The 16161-nt window shown below is 40.9% G+C and overlaps 2 protein-coding genes across 11 annotated transcripts in view; both read right to left on the bottom strand.

Annotated features, from left to right (window-relative positions):
• The window catches only part of LOC146392367 (protocadherin alpha-C2-like), a 38478-nt gene that overhangs the window by 9132 nt on the left and 13185 nt on the right, over nt 1-16161 (bottom strand). For 2 of the 10 annotated variants that reach the window (XM_084946096.1, XM_084946068.1), the window contains exon 1: nt 6402-8805. The exons of 3 other annotated variants lie outside the window; for them this stretch is intronic. In XM_084946096.1, the coding sequence (XP_084802222.1) occupies nt 6402-8804 (2403 nt within the window). In that variant the 5' untranslated portion in view covers nt 8805. 5 more of the 10 variants (XM_084946087.1, XM_084946060.1, XM_084946079.1 and 2 more) reach the window with 3 other exon arrangements.
• LOC146392370 (protocadherin alpha-C2-like) lies at nt 9592-12197 on the bottom strand. Its single transcript, XM_084946142.1, has one exon. The coding sequence runs from the start codon at nt 12031-12033 to the stop codon at nt 9592-9594; it is 2442 nt and encodes an 813-aa protein (XP_084802268.1). The 5' UTR covers nt 12034-12197.

Here is a 16161-nt window from a genome sequence, read left to right as displayed (position 1 = left end):
CCTGCAGAGTAGAAGCTGCTGAGTCACTAGTGTCTGTCAGTCCTGTCCCTCTCGGTATGCTGGAAACAATGTACCTGGAGCCCTTTGGCAGAGGTTGTCTAACCACCAGCTTTCCTTTCCTTGTCTCTGCTAGAAACAGACTGTACCAGTAGGCATCATTGGAGACCAGAGTGGAGTCTGCGATGGTGGAGTTCCTCTCACTGATCACACTGTTCCTGGAGGGAGGAGCTGCTTTGCTGGGCTTGGGTTTCTGACACTTGATCACGATGGTGACCAATATGGTGATGAGCAGCAGAAACGACACCGAGCCCAGACCGATGACCAAATACAGGTTGATGTCTGAGAAGATGTCATATTCCAGAGGCTCCTCAGTCATGTCAGAGTAGGCTTTAACAGCAGTCTCCATTGTGGTCAACTTGATGGTGACTGTAGCAGAGAGAGCAGGCTCTCCGTTGTCCTTGGCTACAACAACAAGCCTCTGGTGGCGTGGATCTCTGTAACTGAACATCCTCATAGTCCGGATCTCTCCGTTGTATTGATCCAGACTAAACAAGGTGGCGTCAGTCACCTGTAGAAACTGGTAGGTGATCCGAGAGTTGTGCACAGAGTCAGTGTCTAAGGCTATCACCTTGGCAATCAGGGATCCTTTATCAGTGGATCTGGGGATCTTTTCCTCCACCACAGAGCCGTGTGCACGCCACGGAGACACAATAACAGGAGCATTGTCGTTCTGGTCCACAATAATGATGTGGACGGTCACATTACTGCTGAGAGGAGGAGAGCCAGAGTCTCTGGCCTCGATGTGGAACAGAAACTCCTTCTCAATCTCATAATCAAAGGTTTTGAGTGCATAAAGATTACCGTTCTCTGGATTGATGGAGAACAGCATGGACATGGAGGTGTTGGCTATCTCCTTCTCTATTATGAAATAAACTAGATACTGGTTTTCATGGAGGTCGGGGTCAAAGGCAGTGAGTGAGCTGAGCAAGGCCCCAGGTGCGTTATTCTCCATGACACGTATAGTATAAAATGACTGGGGGAACTGTGGGACATTGTCATTAACATCCAGCAGCTCTAAAGTCATAGTTTCATTGTCAGATAAAGGAGGAGAGCCTCTGTCTGTCACAGTGAAAGTGATGTCATATTCCGGGACCTTCTCACGGTCTAATGGCTCCAACACTACTAATTCATAATAGTTATCAGAGGACTCCCTCAGTTTGAAAGGCATATTATCTGGAATATGAAGATCAACTATTCCATTATCACCTGAATCTTTATCACTGACACTAACTACAGCTATCACTGTGTCTGTGGGTGTGTCTTCTTTTATTGGGCTTTGAAATGATTTAATTGATATTTCTGGGTGATTATCATTCATATCTGTCACCTGTATTGTAAGTTTACACTGTCCAGATACTGAGTTAGGTCCCTTATCACTGGCTATAATTTCCATTTCATAAAGTTTTAAATCTTCATAATTTATCATCTCTTTGATTCTGATCTCACCATTTTCTGGATTGAGGTTAAACATCTTTTGGGTCCTTTCTGATGTATACAAACTGTATGAATAAACAATCTCAGAATTGGATCCTTCATCTAAATCAGTGGCATTCAGTTTAATTACTAGACTGCCAACTGGAGAGTTTTCCATCACATCTACGACATATTTTGCTTTTTCAAAAGAAGGGGCGTTGTCGTTGACATCAAGCACGCGAACAATGATGCTGGCTGTACCTGTGCGGGTGGGAACTCCACCGTCCACAGCAGTGAGTATTAGATTATGAACAGCCTGCTTCTCCCTGTCTAAAGGTTTTTTTAAAATCAAGTCTGCAAACTTTGTCCCGTCTCTCCCGGTCTGAATTTCAACTGAGAAATGTTCACTTGAGCTCAGATGGTAATTTTTCACAGAATTTGTTCCAACATCTGGGTCTGCAGCATTGTTCAGTGAGAATCTCTCCCCCACTGGACTCGATTCAGAAATGTCCAAATGCATCGTCCCCCTTCGAAAATGTGGAGCGTTGTCATTAATGTCCGTTATTTCCACCTCAATGTTAAACATTCGCACTGGATTCTCAACGGAAGCGTCTAATTTAAGAAAGCAAGACGTGGCGGTCTTTAGAGGACATAAAAACTCTCTGTCTATCCTTTCCAGAATAAAGAGCTCTCCTGTGTCTTTTTTGATGTCAAGATATTTTTTATTGCCTACAACGTCAACGCGCATTTTTCTGTTACTCAGACTTCTTGCATCTAATCCCAAATCTGTTGCTAAATTCGCAACAAGAGAACCTTCGTCCATTTCTTCGGGAACCGAATAATGGGTGACTGTCGATACCGGATTCATGATGGGAAAAAGAAAAAGAAATACTGAGACATACCATCTTCGGGAACACTTGAGATTACGGTGAGCCATTGAGGAAAAAAATGCGTATTTAAAATTTTTTAATTTCTTCTATGTTCAGACAAGGTGAAGTAATCCTCAAATCTCTGACGAAAGGGAATACGGTAATTTCTGGAGAAAATATCTTTATGCCGCTGTCTTCCGAGCCTGGTGTAAATATGCCGTTTACAACGCCTACAATGAAGTATCGTGAGAATTATGACGTCACATGTGATTAGGTTTTACTGAAGAGCAGCGCCATCAACAGTATTTAGAGAATTTTTCCGAGTCGTAACTAACTAGAAATGTATTTTTATTAAAAACAAAAAACAATAATGTTATGAAATACTTTAATTATGTTTTTGCCCGCTTTAAGATTTGAATTTCATACTCCGAATATACTTCGTGTTTATTCTGTTTTCTCACTGTAGTTTTTATTCTTCGTGTTTGTTATAATGATATATAATTTTATTTAAACATAGGCTAAATTACATCATGTAAAACATAAAGACACAACAAATGACTCTGCATTAGGCTTTCAATCAGCAACCTCTGAAAAATACAATCCAAACAATTTGATATGACTTTCTGGTGTAAGTGATGGGCCTCTAGAATTCATTTAGTTAAAATTCGAGAAATTATTATAATCCATCCATATTTAAGTGTTATCCAAAAAATGCAAAGGTTATAAATATCAACTCTTAATAAAAATAAATTTGATAATGCTCAACTTATATCTAAATGACAGCTTTGACCAGAATCAGAATGAAGACAGTATGTCTCAGTGCAAATTGCTAAAATTTGAAGCTGTAAGTTTTGGAAATTTTTCTATACACAATAGATGCACCTTTGGGTGCTAAAAAGGAGACATAACTGGGGTTTTAACATTTCAAAGTTTTAAGAAAAGAAAAAAAAATCAGAAATTTTCTGTTCAACATGTTCCTTTATGCCTATATTTCATCAAAGTGCAACAAAAGATTTATATATATATATATGTGCTGAAGGTGTCTTTAAGTGCCTTTTTTTTTTTATCATACCTGCAGAGTAGAAGCTGCTGAGTCACTAGTGTCTGTCAGCCCTGTCCCTCTCGGTATGCTGGACACAATGTACCTGGAGCCCTTTGGCAGAGGTTGTCTAACCACCAGCTTTCCTTTCCTGGTCTCTGCTAGAAACAGACTGTACCAGTAGGCATCATTGGAGACCAGAGTGGAGTCTGCGATGGTGGAGTTCCTCTCACTGATCACACTGTTCCTGGACTGAGGAGCTGCTTTGCTGGGCTTGGGTTTCTGACACTTGATCACGATGGTGACCAATATGGTGATGAGCAGCAGAAACGACACCGAGCCCAGACCGATGACCAAATACAGGTTGATGTCTGAGAAGATGTCATATTCCAGAGGCTCCTCAGTCATGTCAGAGTAGGCTTTAACAGCAGTCTCCATTGTGGTCAGGCTGATGGTGACTGTAGCAGAGAGAGCAGGCTCTCCATTGTCCTTGGCAACAACAACAAGTCTCTGGTGGCGTGGATCTCTGTAACTGAACATCCTCATAGTCCGGATCTCTCCGTTGTATTGGTCCAGACTAAACAAGGTGGCGTCAGTCACCTGTAGAAACTGGTAGGTGATCCGAGAGTTGTGCACAGAGTCTGTATCTAAGGCTATCACCTTGGCAACCAGGGATCCTTTATCAGTGGATCTGGGGATCTTTTCCTCCACCACAGAGCCGTGTGCACGCCACGGAGACACAATAACTGGAGCATTGTCGTTCTGGTCCACAATAATGATGTGGACGGTCACATTACTGCTGAGAGGAGGAGAGCCAGAGTCTCTGGCCTCGATGTGGAACAGAAACTCCTTCTCAATCTCATAATCAAAGGTTTTGAGTGCGTAAAGATTACCGTTCTCTGGATTGATGGAGAACAGCATGGACATGGATGTGTTGGCTATCTCCTTCTCTATTATGAAATAAACTAGATACTGGTTTTCATGGAGGTCGGGGTCAAAGGCAGTGAGTGAGCTGAGCAAGGCCCCAGGTGCGTTATTCTCCATGACACGTATAGTATAAAATGACTGGGGGAACTGTGGGACATTGTCATTAACATCCAGCAGCTCTAAAGTCATAGTTTCATTGTCAGATAAAGGAGGAGAGCCTCTGTCTGTCACAGTGAAAGTGATGTCATATTCCGGCACCTTCTCACGGTCTAATGGCTCCGACACTACTAATTCATAATAGTTATCAGAGGACTCCCTCAGTTTGAAAGGCATATTATCTGGAATACGAAGATCAACTATTCCATTATCACCTGAATCTTTATCACTGACACTAACTACAGCTATCACTGTGTCTGTGGGTGTGTCTTCTTTTATTGGGCTTTGAAATGATTTAATTGATATTTCTGGGTGATTATCATTCATATCTGTCACCTGTATTGTAAGTTTACACTGTCCAGATACTGAGTTAGGTCCCTTATCACTGGCTATAATTTCCATTTCATAAAGTTTTAAATCTTCATAATTTATCATCTCTTTGATTCTGATCTCACCATTTTCTGGATTGAGGTTAAACATCTTTTGGGTCCTTTCTGATGTATACAAACTGTATGAATAAACAATCTCAGAATTGGATCCTTCATCTAAATCAGTGGCATTCAGTTTAATTACTAGACTGCCAACTGGAGAGTTTTCCATCACATCTACGACATATTTTGCTTTTTCAAAAGAAGGGGCGTTGTCGTTGACATCAAGCACGCGAACAATGATGCTGGCTGTACCTGTGCGGGTGGGAACTCCACCGTCCACAGCAGTGAGTATTAGATTATGAACAGCCTGCTTCTCCCTGTCTAAAGATGTTTTCACAATCAGGTCTGCAAACTTTGAACCATCTCTCCCGGTCTGAATTTCAAGCGCAAAGTGTTGATTTTTACTAAGATGGTAATTTTTTACTGAATTTGAACCGAAATCGGGATCCACAGCATTAGGTAGGGAAAAGCGCTCCCCTGGCGAGGTCGATTCGGATATATCTAAATGCATCGTGTCTCTACGAAAAAAAGGCGCATTGTCATTGATGTCCATTATTTCAACCTCAATGTTGAACAGACGAATTGGATTTTCGATCGTCACATCCATTTTAAGAAAACACGATGGATTCTTGCTGTTACATATGTATTCGCGGTCAATCTTTTCAGAAACAAATAACTCTCCTGTGTCTTTATTGATTTCAAGATATCGCTTATTGGCGATGACATCCAGTCTCATGTTGCGTCTACTCAGTGATTTTGCGTCCAGACCCAAATCCAATGCTAGATTAGCGACCACGGAACCTTGTTCCATCTCTTCGGGGATTGAGTAGTGTGTAACAGCAGATATAACGGAGACGGCCACACAGAAAAAAATGAGCATCGACACGTACCTCACCCCAGAGCGATGACATAATTTAAAATCCATGATTATTAGTTCGTCTCGTTCACAAATAAAACGCCTCTGGATGCGCAAAATCGATGTCTCGGTTCCAAGAAAGCACACCTCTATGAAAATAAACAAAGAGGTTATATACTATGACCTCGGGCTGCTAGAAGAAAGAACCATGTAAAAATGGAGGTTCTGTTACTTTCCTCAGTTATCAGGATGGTGACGTCACGTGGACCTGATTTTTTTTTTGTGGTAAAGAGCGACGCGTTGTGTTATCTCTCGCTTGAATTAACCGAGTTCGAAAGTATAATGCTGATATGCTTGACAAATGTAGTTGTTATAGTTATTAGTGTCGTTGCTCCTACAGCTGTCCTCCTAATTTACCTAAAATATACATCATTTGTAGCATTCAACTGCAGTTACTACATGCCAACAAAAGCACAGCAAGATAATTAATTTGATTAATAAAGACATAATTTGTTTTCTTATTGGTATTTGGTTAAGTGTTTTTAAAAAATAATGGATACACAGTGTTAACGGTGTTGATTAAGCAGAGAAACAGCAGTAAAACCATAGAAATGGTAAGTGTAAAAATTTCACTCCTTGTTTCCCCATACCTGTAGAGTAGAAGCTGCTGAGTCACTAGTGTCTGTCAGTCCTGTCCCTCTGGGTATGCTGGACACAATGTACCTGGAGCCCTTTGGCAGAGGCTGTCTAACCACCAGCTTTCCTTTCCTGGTCTCTGCTAGAAACAGACTGTACCAGTAGGCATCATTGGAGACCAGAGTGGAGTCTGCGATGGTGGAGTTCCTCTCACTGATCACACTGTTCCTGGAGGGAGGAGCTGCTTTGCTGGGCTTGGGTTTCTGACACTTGATCACGATGGTCACCAATATGGTGATGAGCAGCAGAAACGACACCGAGCCCAGACCGATGACCAAATACAGGTTGATGTCTGAGAAGATGTCATATTCCAGAGGCTCCTCAGTCATGTCAGAGTAGGCTTTAACAGCAGTCTCCATTGTGGTCAGCTTGATGGTGACTGTAGCAGAGAGAGCAGGCTCTCCATTGTCCTTGGCAACAACAACAAGTCTCTGGTGGCGTGGATCTCTGTAACTGAACATCCTCATAGTCCGGATCTCTCCGTTGTATTGATCCAAACTAAATAAGGTGGCGTCAGTCACCTGTAGAAACTGGTAGGTGATCCGAGAGTTGTGCACAGAGTCTGTATCTAAGGCTATCACCTTGGCAACCAGGGAGCCTTTATCAGTGGATCTGGGGATCTTTTCCTCCACCACAGAGCCATGTGCACGCCAAGGAGACACAATAACAGGAGCATTGTCGTTCTGGTCCACAATAATGATGTGGACGGTCACGTTACTGCTGAGAGGAGGAGAGCCAGAGTCTCTGGCCTCGATGTGGAACAGAAACTCCTTCTCAATCTCATAATCAAAGGTTTTGAGTGCGTAAAGATTACCGTTCTCTGGATTGATGGAGAACAGCATGGACATGGATGTGTTGGCTATCTCCTTCTCTATTATGAAATAAACTAGATACTGGTTTTCATGGAGGTCGGGGTCAAAGGCAGTGAGTGAGCTGAGCAAGGCCCCAGGTGCGTTATTCTCCATGACACGTATAGTATAAAATGACTGGGGGAACTGTGGGACATTGTCATTAACATCCAGCAGCTCTAAAGTCATAGTTTCATTGTCAGATAAAGGAGGAGAGCCTCTGTCTGTCACAGTGAAAGTGATGTCATATTCCGGCACCTTCTCACGGTCTAATGGCTCCGACACTACTAATTCATAATAGTTATCAGAGGACTCCCTCAGTTTGAAAGGCATATTATCTGGAATACGAAGATCAACTATTCCATTATCACCTGAATCTTTATCACTGACACTAACTACAGCTATCACTGTGTCCAATTCAATGTTTTCAGTGACTGGAGTTTGAAATGACTTGATAGAAATTTGTGGATGATTATCATTCATGTCTTCTACAATAATCTTAATTTTACATTGTCCTGATAATGCACCAACCCCTTTATCGGTTGCTATAACTTCCATGTCATAAATCCTGAAATCTTCATAATTTAACATCCCCTTTACAGTAATCTCACCCGTCGTAGGGTTTAGATTAAAGGTTTCCTGTGTTTTTTCCGATGTATACAGACTATATGAATATACTATTTCTGAATTTAATCCTTCATCTAAATCTGTCGCATTAAGATGAATAACAATACTTCCAACTGGAGAATTCTCCAATACACTAACCTGATAACTGTCTTCTTCAAATTTAGGGGCGTTGTCATTTGTATCTAAAACGTGAACAAAAACAGTAGCAGTTCCTGAACTAGGCGGTATACCGCCATCTACGGCCGTGAGAATTAAATTATGAGCAGCGCGTTCCTCTCGATTTAGTTTTTTTGTAAGGATCAAATCAGCAAATTTTGATCCATCTCTTCCTGTTTGAATTTCGATAGTGAAATAATCACTCTCACTCAAGTGGTAGGCTTTTACGGAGTTCGATCCAACATCTGGATCAACTGCGTTGCTCACTGAAAAACGCTCTCCAGCCTCTGTCCCTTCTGAAATGTCTAAATCTATGGTGTCTCTTCGGAAGTGGGGCGCGTTATCGTTTATGTCCATTATCTCCAATTCTATGTAAAAAATTCTTTTGGGATTTTCGATTATTGCCTCCATTTTCAGATAACATGACGTCTTAGCGGGACAGAGAGATTCTCTGTCAATTCGTTCAACAATGTACAGCTCCCCTGTTTCTTTGTTCACGTCCAGATATTTTCTATTCGCAATGATCTCTAGACGCATTTTCCGTTCGACCAGTGTCTTCACATCTATTCCCAAATCCCCGGCTAGATTTGCTACAACAGAGCCTTCTTCCAGTTCCTCGGGAACAGAGTAGTGTGTCACAGCTGCAGTGTACTTTATATTGGAAGCGAGGAGAATGAATATCAGCACATACCTTCTCCAGTGTCCAAAGCAGACAAAACCCTTCATTCTTACTACGACCTTTTTTTTCTTAAGCAATTTAAAACAAGTGGGCTTTAAAGAAGAGGTAGGCGTCAGTTAAATTTCCCCCGAAAATGCAAGTACAATGTCTGGAAATCGTTGAAATCCAAATTCACCAGGAGCTGCTCGTTTTCCGTTCTCTTCCTCTTATTTAAAATTTTACTGGGGTGGCGATCGAGATGTCACTATTGTCCCGTAAGTTAGATTGGGAAACAGCGCCTCTGCCTGAAATAAAATGGCCATCACACAATATTTTTTTAATGCAAAAATAATTTACTAATTTGCCCCGAGATTAAACTTAAACACTAATAAATGTTTAGGAAGTTTATTGGTAATTATTTACACGGCTGATGTGGAAGATGCGTTTTCGTGGGAGTATTTTACTTTTTTTATTTTCACTTGAATGGGTTGCTGCACGACATAGAATAAGTATATTCATATCATTTTCTGTAAAACGTCGCGTTTTATTTCCAAAATATTTTATATAAACTCCTAAAAGGGAAAACGTTTGTTTCACGTAAAATAGTATGTTTCATCAGTTTGCTTTAGATACTACATTGAACTAAATGTTGAATAAAGATTTTAGGATAGGACATCACTGAACTGTGCTGCATATAAAAGAGTAATATGAGTGTGAATAATAAGGATGACATTTAATAAAATTTACATCAAAGGGAGCATTTCTAAATTAATGCTTGGGAATAAAGCTATTTAATCCAGTACTGGGTTATAAAATGAGCATTTTCTGAATTATATTATACCCAATCAGGGTGTCTCAAAAAAAGTGCCTCACCTGCAGAGTAGAAGCTGCTGAGTCACTAGTGTCTGTCAACCCTGTCCCTCTCGGTATGCTGGACACAATGTACCTGGAGCCCTTTGGCAGAGGCTGTCTGACCACCAGCTTTCCTTTCCTGGTCTCTGCTAGAAACAGACTGTACCAGTAGGCATCATTGGAGACCAGAGTGGAGTCTGCGATGGTGGAGTTCCTCTCACTGATCACACTGTTCCTGGAGGGAGGAGCTGCTTTGCTGGGCTTGGGTTTCTGACACTTGATCACGATGGTGACCAATATAGTGATGAGCAGCAGAAACGACACCGAGCCCAGACCGATGACCAAATACAGGTTGATGTCTGAGAAGATGTCATATTCCAGAGGCTCCTCAGTCATGTCAGAGTAGGCTTTAACAGCAGTCTCCATTGTGGTCAGTTTGATGGTGACTGTAGCAGAGAGAGCAGGCTCTCCGTTGTCCTTGGCAACAACAACAAGTCTCTGGTGGCGTGGATCTCTGTAACTGAACATCCTCATAGTCCGGATCTCTCCGTTGTATTGGTCCAGACTAAACAAGGTGGCGTCAGTCACCTGTAGAAACTGGTAGGTGATCCGAGAGTTGTGCACAGAGTCATTGTCTAAGGCTATCACCTTGGCAACCAGGGATCCTTTATCAGTGGATCTGGGGATCTTTTCCTCCACCACAGAGCCGTGTGCACGCCACGGAGAAACAATAACTGGAGCATTGTCGTTCTGGTCCACAATAATGATGTGGACGGTCACGTTACTGCTGAGAGGAGGAGAGCCAGAGTCTCTGGCCTCGATGTGGAACAGAAACTCCTTCTCAATCTCATAATCAAAGGTTTTGAGTGCGTAAAGATTACCGTTCTCTGGATTGATGGAGAACAGCATGGACATGGATGTGTTGGCTATCTCCTTCTCTATTATGAAATAAACTAGATACTGGTTTTCATGGAGGTCGGGGTCAAAGGCAGTGAGTGAGCTGAGCAAGGCCCCAGGTGCGTTATTCTCCATGACACGTATAGTATAAAATGACTGGGGGAACTGTGGGACATTGTCATTAACATCCAGCAGCTCTAAAGTCATAGTTTCATTGTCAGATAAAGGAGGAGAGCCTCTGTCTGTCACAGTGAAAGTGATGTCATATTCTGGCACCTTCTCACGGTCTAATGGCTCTGACACTACTAATTCATAATAGTTATCAGAGGACTCCCTCAGTTTGAAAGGCATATTATCTGGAATATGAAGATCAACTATTCCATTATCACCTGAATCTTTATCACTGACACTAACTACAGCTATCACTGTGTCTAACTCGATGTTTTCAGTCACTGGACTCTGAAATGATTTAATTGATATTTCTGGGTGATTATCATTCATGTCTTCAACTAGAATCTTTATGGTACATTGTCCTGATAAACTGGTGGCTCCTTTATCAGCAGCTATAACTTCCATATCATAAATCCTGAAATCTTCATAGTTCAGCACTCCCTTAACTGTAATTTCACCAGTGGCAGGATTCAGATTAAATGTCTCCTGTGTTTTTTCTGACGTATATAAACTGTATGAATATGTTATATCAGAATTTGATCCTTCATCTAAGTCTGTTGCATTTAAATGAACAACAAGACTTCCAATCGGAGAGTTTTCCATTAAATTTACACTCAGATTGTCTTTATCAAACGTAGGTGGATTGTCATTAGTGTCCAGAATATGAACAATAACACTGGCAGTGCCAGAACGAGCGGGTGTTCCTCCATCTACAGCTGTGAGTATCAAATTATGAACAGGCTGCTGCTCTCGGTCTAATGTCTTTGTTAGAATTAATTCTGCAAACTTTGATCCATCTCTTCCGGTCTGAACTTCTATATTAAAATATTCACTTTCACTCAGATAGTATGTTTTCACTGAATTGGATCCAACATCAGGATCGACTGCATTACTCAGAGAAAATCTCTCTCCTCTTGCTGTAACTTCAGATATATCCAAATGTATGGCGTCTCGTCGAAATTGCGGGGCGTTGTCGTTCATGTCAAGAATTTCTATTTCGATATTAAATATTCGTAACGGGCTTTCTAGTATTACCTCTAGTTTTAGATAGCAAGAGGACTTGGTATTACAAATGTATTCCCTGTCGATCTTTTCAACAACATACAGCTCACCAGTCTCTTTGTTCACATCCAGATATTTCTTGTTCGCTATGATATCAAGACGCATCTTCCTCTGATTCAGTGTTTTAAGATCCAGGGTCAGATCGGTGGCGAGATTAGCCACAACGGATCCTTCTTTCATTTCTTCTGGTATCGAATAATGAGTCACTGAGGCCGACAGTGGATTGGCGATCGAAAACAGAAAGATACTGAGCAGCACGTACCTTTCCAACGACTCCATTGTTACAAAAGCACCCCTGGTTTTGTATCCAATCATATTATTTCACTCGGAATATTTGACGTTTCTAGCAATACTAATTTGCGCTGAGACCTATTCTACTCGAAACACGTTCAAACTGAGTTTTGTCGCACCGTTTTTTCCGCGGTAAAGTTTGCGAGTGCGTTTTCGCACGTTCAGCACCACGGAGCTGTTTGGTCTTTTTCCGATTGGCTCAGACGTAGATAGCATTGTGACTACGTTGATGGGCTGGCCTTTTATGGACGGAACAGCGCCACCGAAAATATCATACCACATTTTACTTGTGTTAAAGGAAGGGGAAAAAGTAAATATATATATATATATATATATATATTGAAGTATTCATTTTATATTTCGTGAGATTAGTTTTGATAATAAAACAATTGTATTTTGCATTTTTACAAACGTCAGTTATATTTATTTACCTGAAAGAGTCTAGCATGTAAAACGAGAATCCACTGTTTTTTAAATGTTACAAATACAAATAATAAGGTTTATAAAGCAGAGAAATTACTGAAAAGGCGGACACTGGATTCCTACCTGCAGAGTAGAAGCTGCTGAGTCACTAGTGTCTGTCAGTCCTGTCCCTCTCGGTATGCTGGACACAATGTACCTGGAGCCCTTTGGCAGAGGCTGTCTAACCACCAACTTTCCTTTCCTGGTCTCTGCTAGAAACAGACTGTACCAGTAGGCATCGTTGGAGACCAGAGTGGAGTCAGCGATGGTGGAGTTCCTCTCACTGATCACACTGTTCCTGGACTGAGGAGCTGCTTTGCTGGGCTTGGGTTTCTGACACTTGATCACGATGGTGACCAATATGGTGATGAGCAGCAGAAACGACACCGAGCCCAGACCGATGACCAAATACAGGTTGATGTCTGAGAAGATGTCATATTCCAGAGGCTCCTCAGTCATGTCAGAGTAGGCTTTAACAGCAGTCTCCATTGTGGTCAGCTTGATGGTGACTGTAGCAGAGAGAGCAGGCTCTCCGTTGTCCTTGGCAACAACAACCAGTCTCTGGTGGCGTGGATCTCTGTAACTGAACATCCTCATAGTCCGGATCTCTCCATTGTATTGATCCAGACTGAACAAGGTGGCGTCAGTCACCTGTAGAAACTGGTAGGTGATCCGAGAGTTGTGCACAGAGTCTATATCTAAGGCTATCACCTTGGCAACCAGAGAGCCTTTATCAGTGGATCTGGGAATCTTTTCCTCCACCACAGAGCCGTGTGCACGCCACGGAGACACAATAACTGGAGCATTGTCGTTCTGGTCCACAATAATGATGTGGACGGTCACATTACTGCTGAGAGGAGGAGAGCCAGAGTCTCTGGCCTCGATGTGGAACAGAAACTCCTTCTCAATCTCATAATCAAAGGTTTTGAGTGCGTAAAGATTACCGTTCTCTGGATTGATGGAGAACAGCATGGACATGGAGGTGTTGGCTATCTCCTTCTCTATTATGAAATAAACTAGATACTGGTTTTCATGGAGGTCGGGGTCAAAGGCAGTGAGTGAGCTGAGCAAGGCCCCAGGTGCGTTATTCTCCATGACACGTATAGTATAAAATGACTGGGGGAACTGTGGGACATTGTCATTAACATCCAGCAGCTCTAAAGTCATAGTTTCATTGTCAGATAAAGGAGGAGAGCCTCTGTCTGTCACAGTGAAAGTGATGTCATATTCTGGCACCTTCTCACGGTCTAAAGGCTCCGACACTACTAATTCATAATAGTTATCAGAGGACTCCCTCAGTTTGAAAGGCATATTTTCTGGAATATGAAGATCAACTATTCCATTATCACCTGAATCTTTATCACTGACACTAACTACAGCTATCACTGTGTCTAACTCGATGTTTTCAGTTACTGGACTCTGAAATGATTTAATTGATATTTCTGGGTGATTATCATTCATGTCTTCAACTAGAATCTTTATGGTGCATTGTCCTGTTAAGCTGGTGGCTCCTTTATCATCAGCTATAACTTCCATATCATAAATCCTGAAATCTTCATAGTTCAGCACTCCCTTAACTGTAATTTCACCAGTGGCAGGATTCAGATTAAATGTCTCCTGTGTTTTTTCTGATGTGTATAAACTGTACGAATATGTTATATCAGAATTTGACCCTTCATCTAAGTCTGTTGCATTAAGATCAACAACAAGACTTCCTGTCGGAGAGTTTTCCATTATTTTAACACTCAGATTGTCTTTTTCAAAGGTGGGTGCGTTATCATTTGTATCTAAAACTCGTACAATAACACTGGCAGTGCCAGAGCGAGCAGGTGTTCCTCCATCTACAGCTGTGAGTATCAAGTTATGAACAGCCTGCTGCTCTCGATCTAATGTCTGTTTTAATATCAAATCAGCAAACTTTGATCCATCTCTTCCGGTCTGAACTTCAATTGTAAATTGTTCACTTTCACTTAAATGGTACGTTTTCACTGAATTACTGCCAACATCAGGATCAACGGCATTGCTCAAAGAGAATCTTTCTCCTGTAGGCGTTGATTCAATTATGTCTAAATGTATAGTCTCTCGTCGAAATTGCGGGGCGTTGTCGTTCATGTCAAGAATTTCTACTTCCATGTTAAATATTCGTACTGGATTTTCTAGTATTACCTCTAATCTTAGATAGCAAGACGTTGAGGACTTGGTATTGCAAATATGTTCCCTGTCGATCTTTTCAACAACATACAGCTCACCAGTCTCTTTGTTCACATCCAGATATTTCTTGTTTGCGATGATATCAAGACGCATCTTCCTCTGATTCAGTGTTTTAACATCCAGGCTGAGATCGGTGGCGAGATTAGCCACGACGGATCCTTCTTTCAATTCTTCTGGTATTGAATAATGAGTCGCTGAGGCCGATGTGTATCGAACAAAAGAGAAAATAACAGCAAGCAGCACATACCTCTTATGGAACCCCATTGTTCTGGAAACCCGTCTTTTAAGTGAGTTAATTGCTCTTCGACCGATCAAGTATATTATTCCAGCAATATTCAGTTTTGATATTCTTTCTTTCATCACAGGCAAACATGCATTTCAATATCGACCTTTTCCTTGTCAAAATAATGCCAGCGCCCCACGGAGGGGACCTTCAGCACTACGGAGCTGTCTGCTTGTTTATCTCTTTTCTCAGACCACCACGGTGTTCTTACATGACGTCCGTGTGTCGGCTTTTAAGTTATAGAATAGCGCCACCCCTTTGATTTGACAAGATCTTCCTAACTACGTTGAACATGATATGCCAAAAAATTATTTTCGACTCATAATTGTTTCATGTATGTATGCAGAGCGGACCGTAAACAACCAGGCCTTGCTATATATATATATATATATATATATATATATATATATATATATATATATATATATATATATCACAACTAATGAGGTGGGATCACTCGGGTTAAATTAGTTTAGCATGGGCTTAAATTTAGTAATTTTGAAAGTTACATTCATAGTTAATACAAAGTTTATGCGTGCAAATTATTACGTCCAATCGCTTCAAAAATGTAACAGTGGAAACGACATGTCACTGAATATGTGCAGATTATTTATAAATATAATTCACTTATGATTATTTGCTTTTCCACTTATTCTCCTGTGTTCTATGGTTTTCTAATTATTCATGTTGGTGACCCGTTAGATAAAGCAGTGAGTCACTCCTGTGTGTGTGTGTGTGTGTGTGTGTGTGTGTGTGTGTGTGTGTGTGTGTGTGTGTGTGTGTGTTTTACCACCAATCAATACCAAATATTAAATTAAAATATATTTAAAAAAAAAAAAAAAGAAAAAGTCATATTCACCCCTATTGAAGAAACATGAATCAAAAAAAGTATTTATTGCAGGTATTAATTTCTTCGTTGTATACTAGTTTGTGCATGCGACATTGGTGCCTCCAGCAAGGTTTTGAACGTTTATGTGATCACTGAAACTAAGTTATGCATGAACACGAGTTAATACAATAATAATATTATTAATAATAATAATAATAATAATAATTCATTTAGAAAAATTAAGAGAACAGTTTAAAATATTATGTTTATAATGCATCTGAAAATGCTACCTCATGATAATTTCTGAGATTTTAGAATGATTTACTAGAACGTTTTAATAAATGAAGTCGAGGGGGAAATAAAAATT

This window comes from Perissodus microlepis, chromosome 2 (genome assembly GCF_051167445.1).
Source record: "Perissodus microlepis isolate ML-2025 ecotype Zambia chromosome 2, ASM5116744v1, whole genome shotgun sequence".
Taxonomy (NCBI): domain Eukaryota; kingdom Metazoa; phylum Chordata; class Actinopteri; order Cichliformes; family Cichlidae; genus Perissodus; species Perissodus microlepis.
Note: the sequence above shows the minus strand (reverse complement) of the source record. Positions and strands in the feature narration are given on the sequence as shown.

Bases quoted from the DNA above. Each gene is read 5' to 3' on its own strand.
- LOC146392370 (XM_084946142.1), bottom strand. From the start codon at position 12,033: ATGATTGGATACAAAACCAGGGGTGCTTTTGTAACAATGGAGTCGTTG.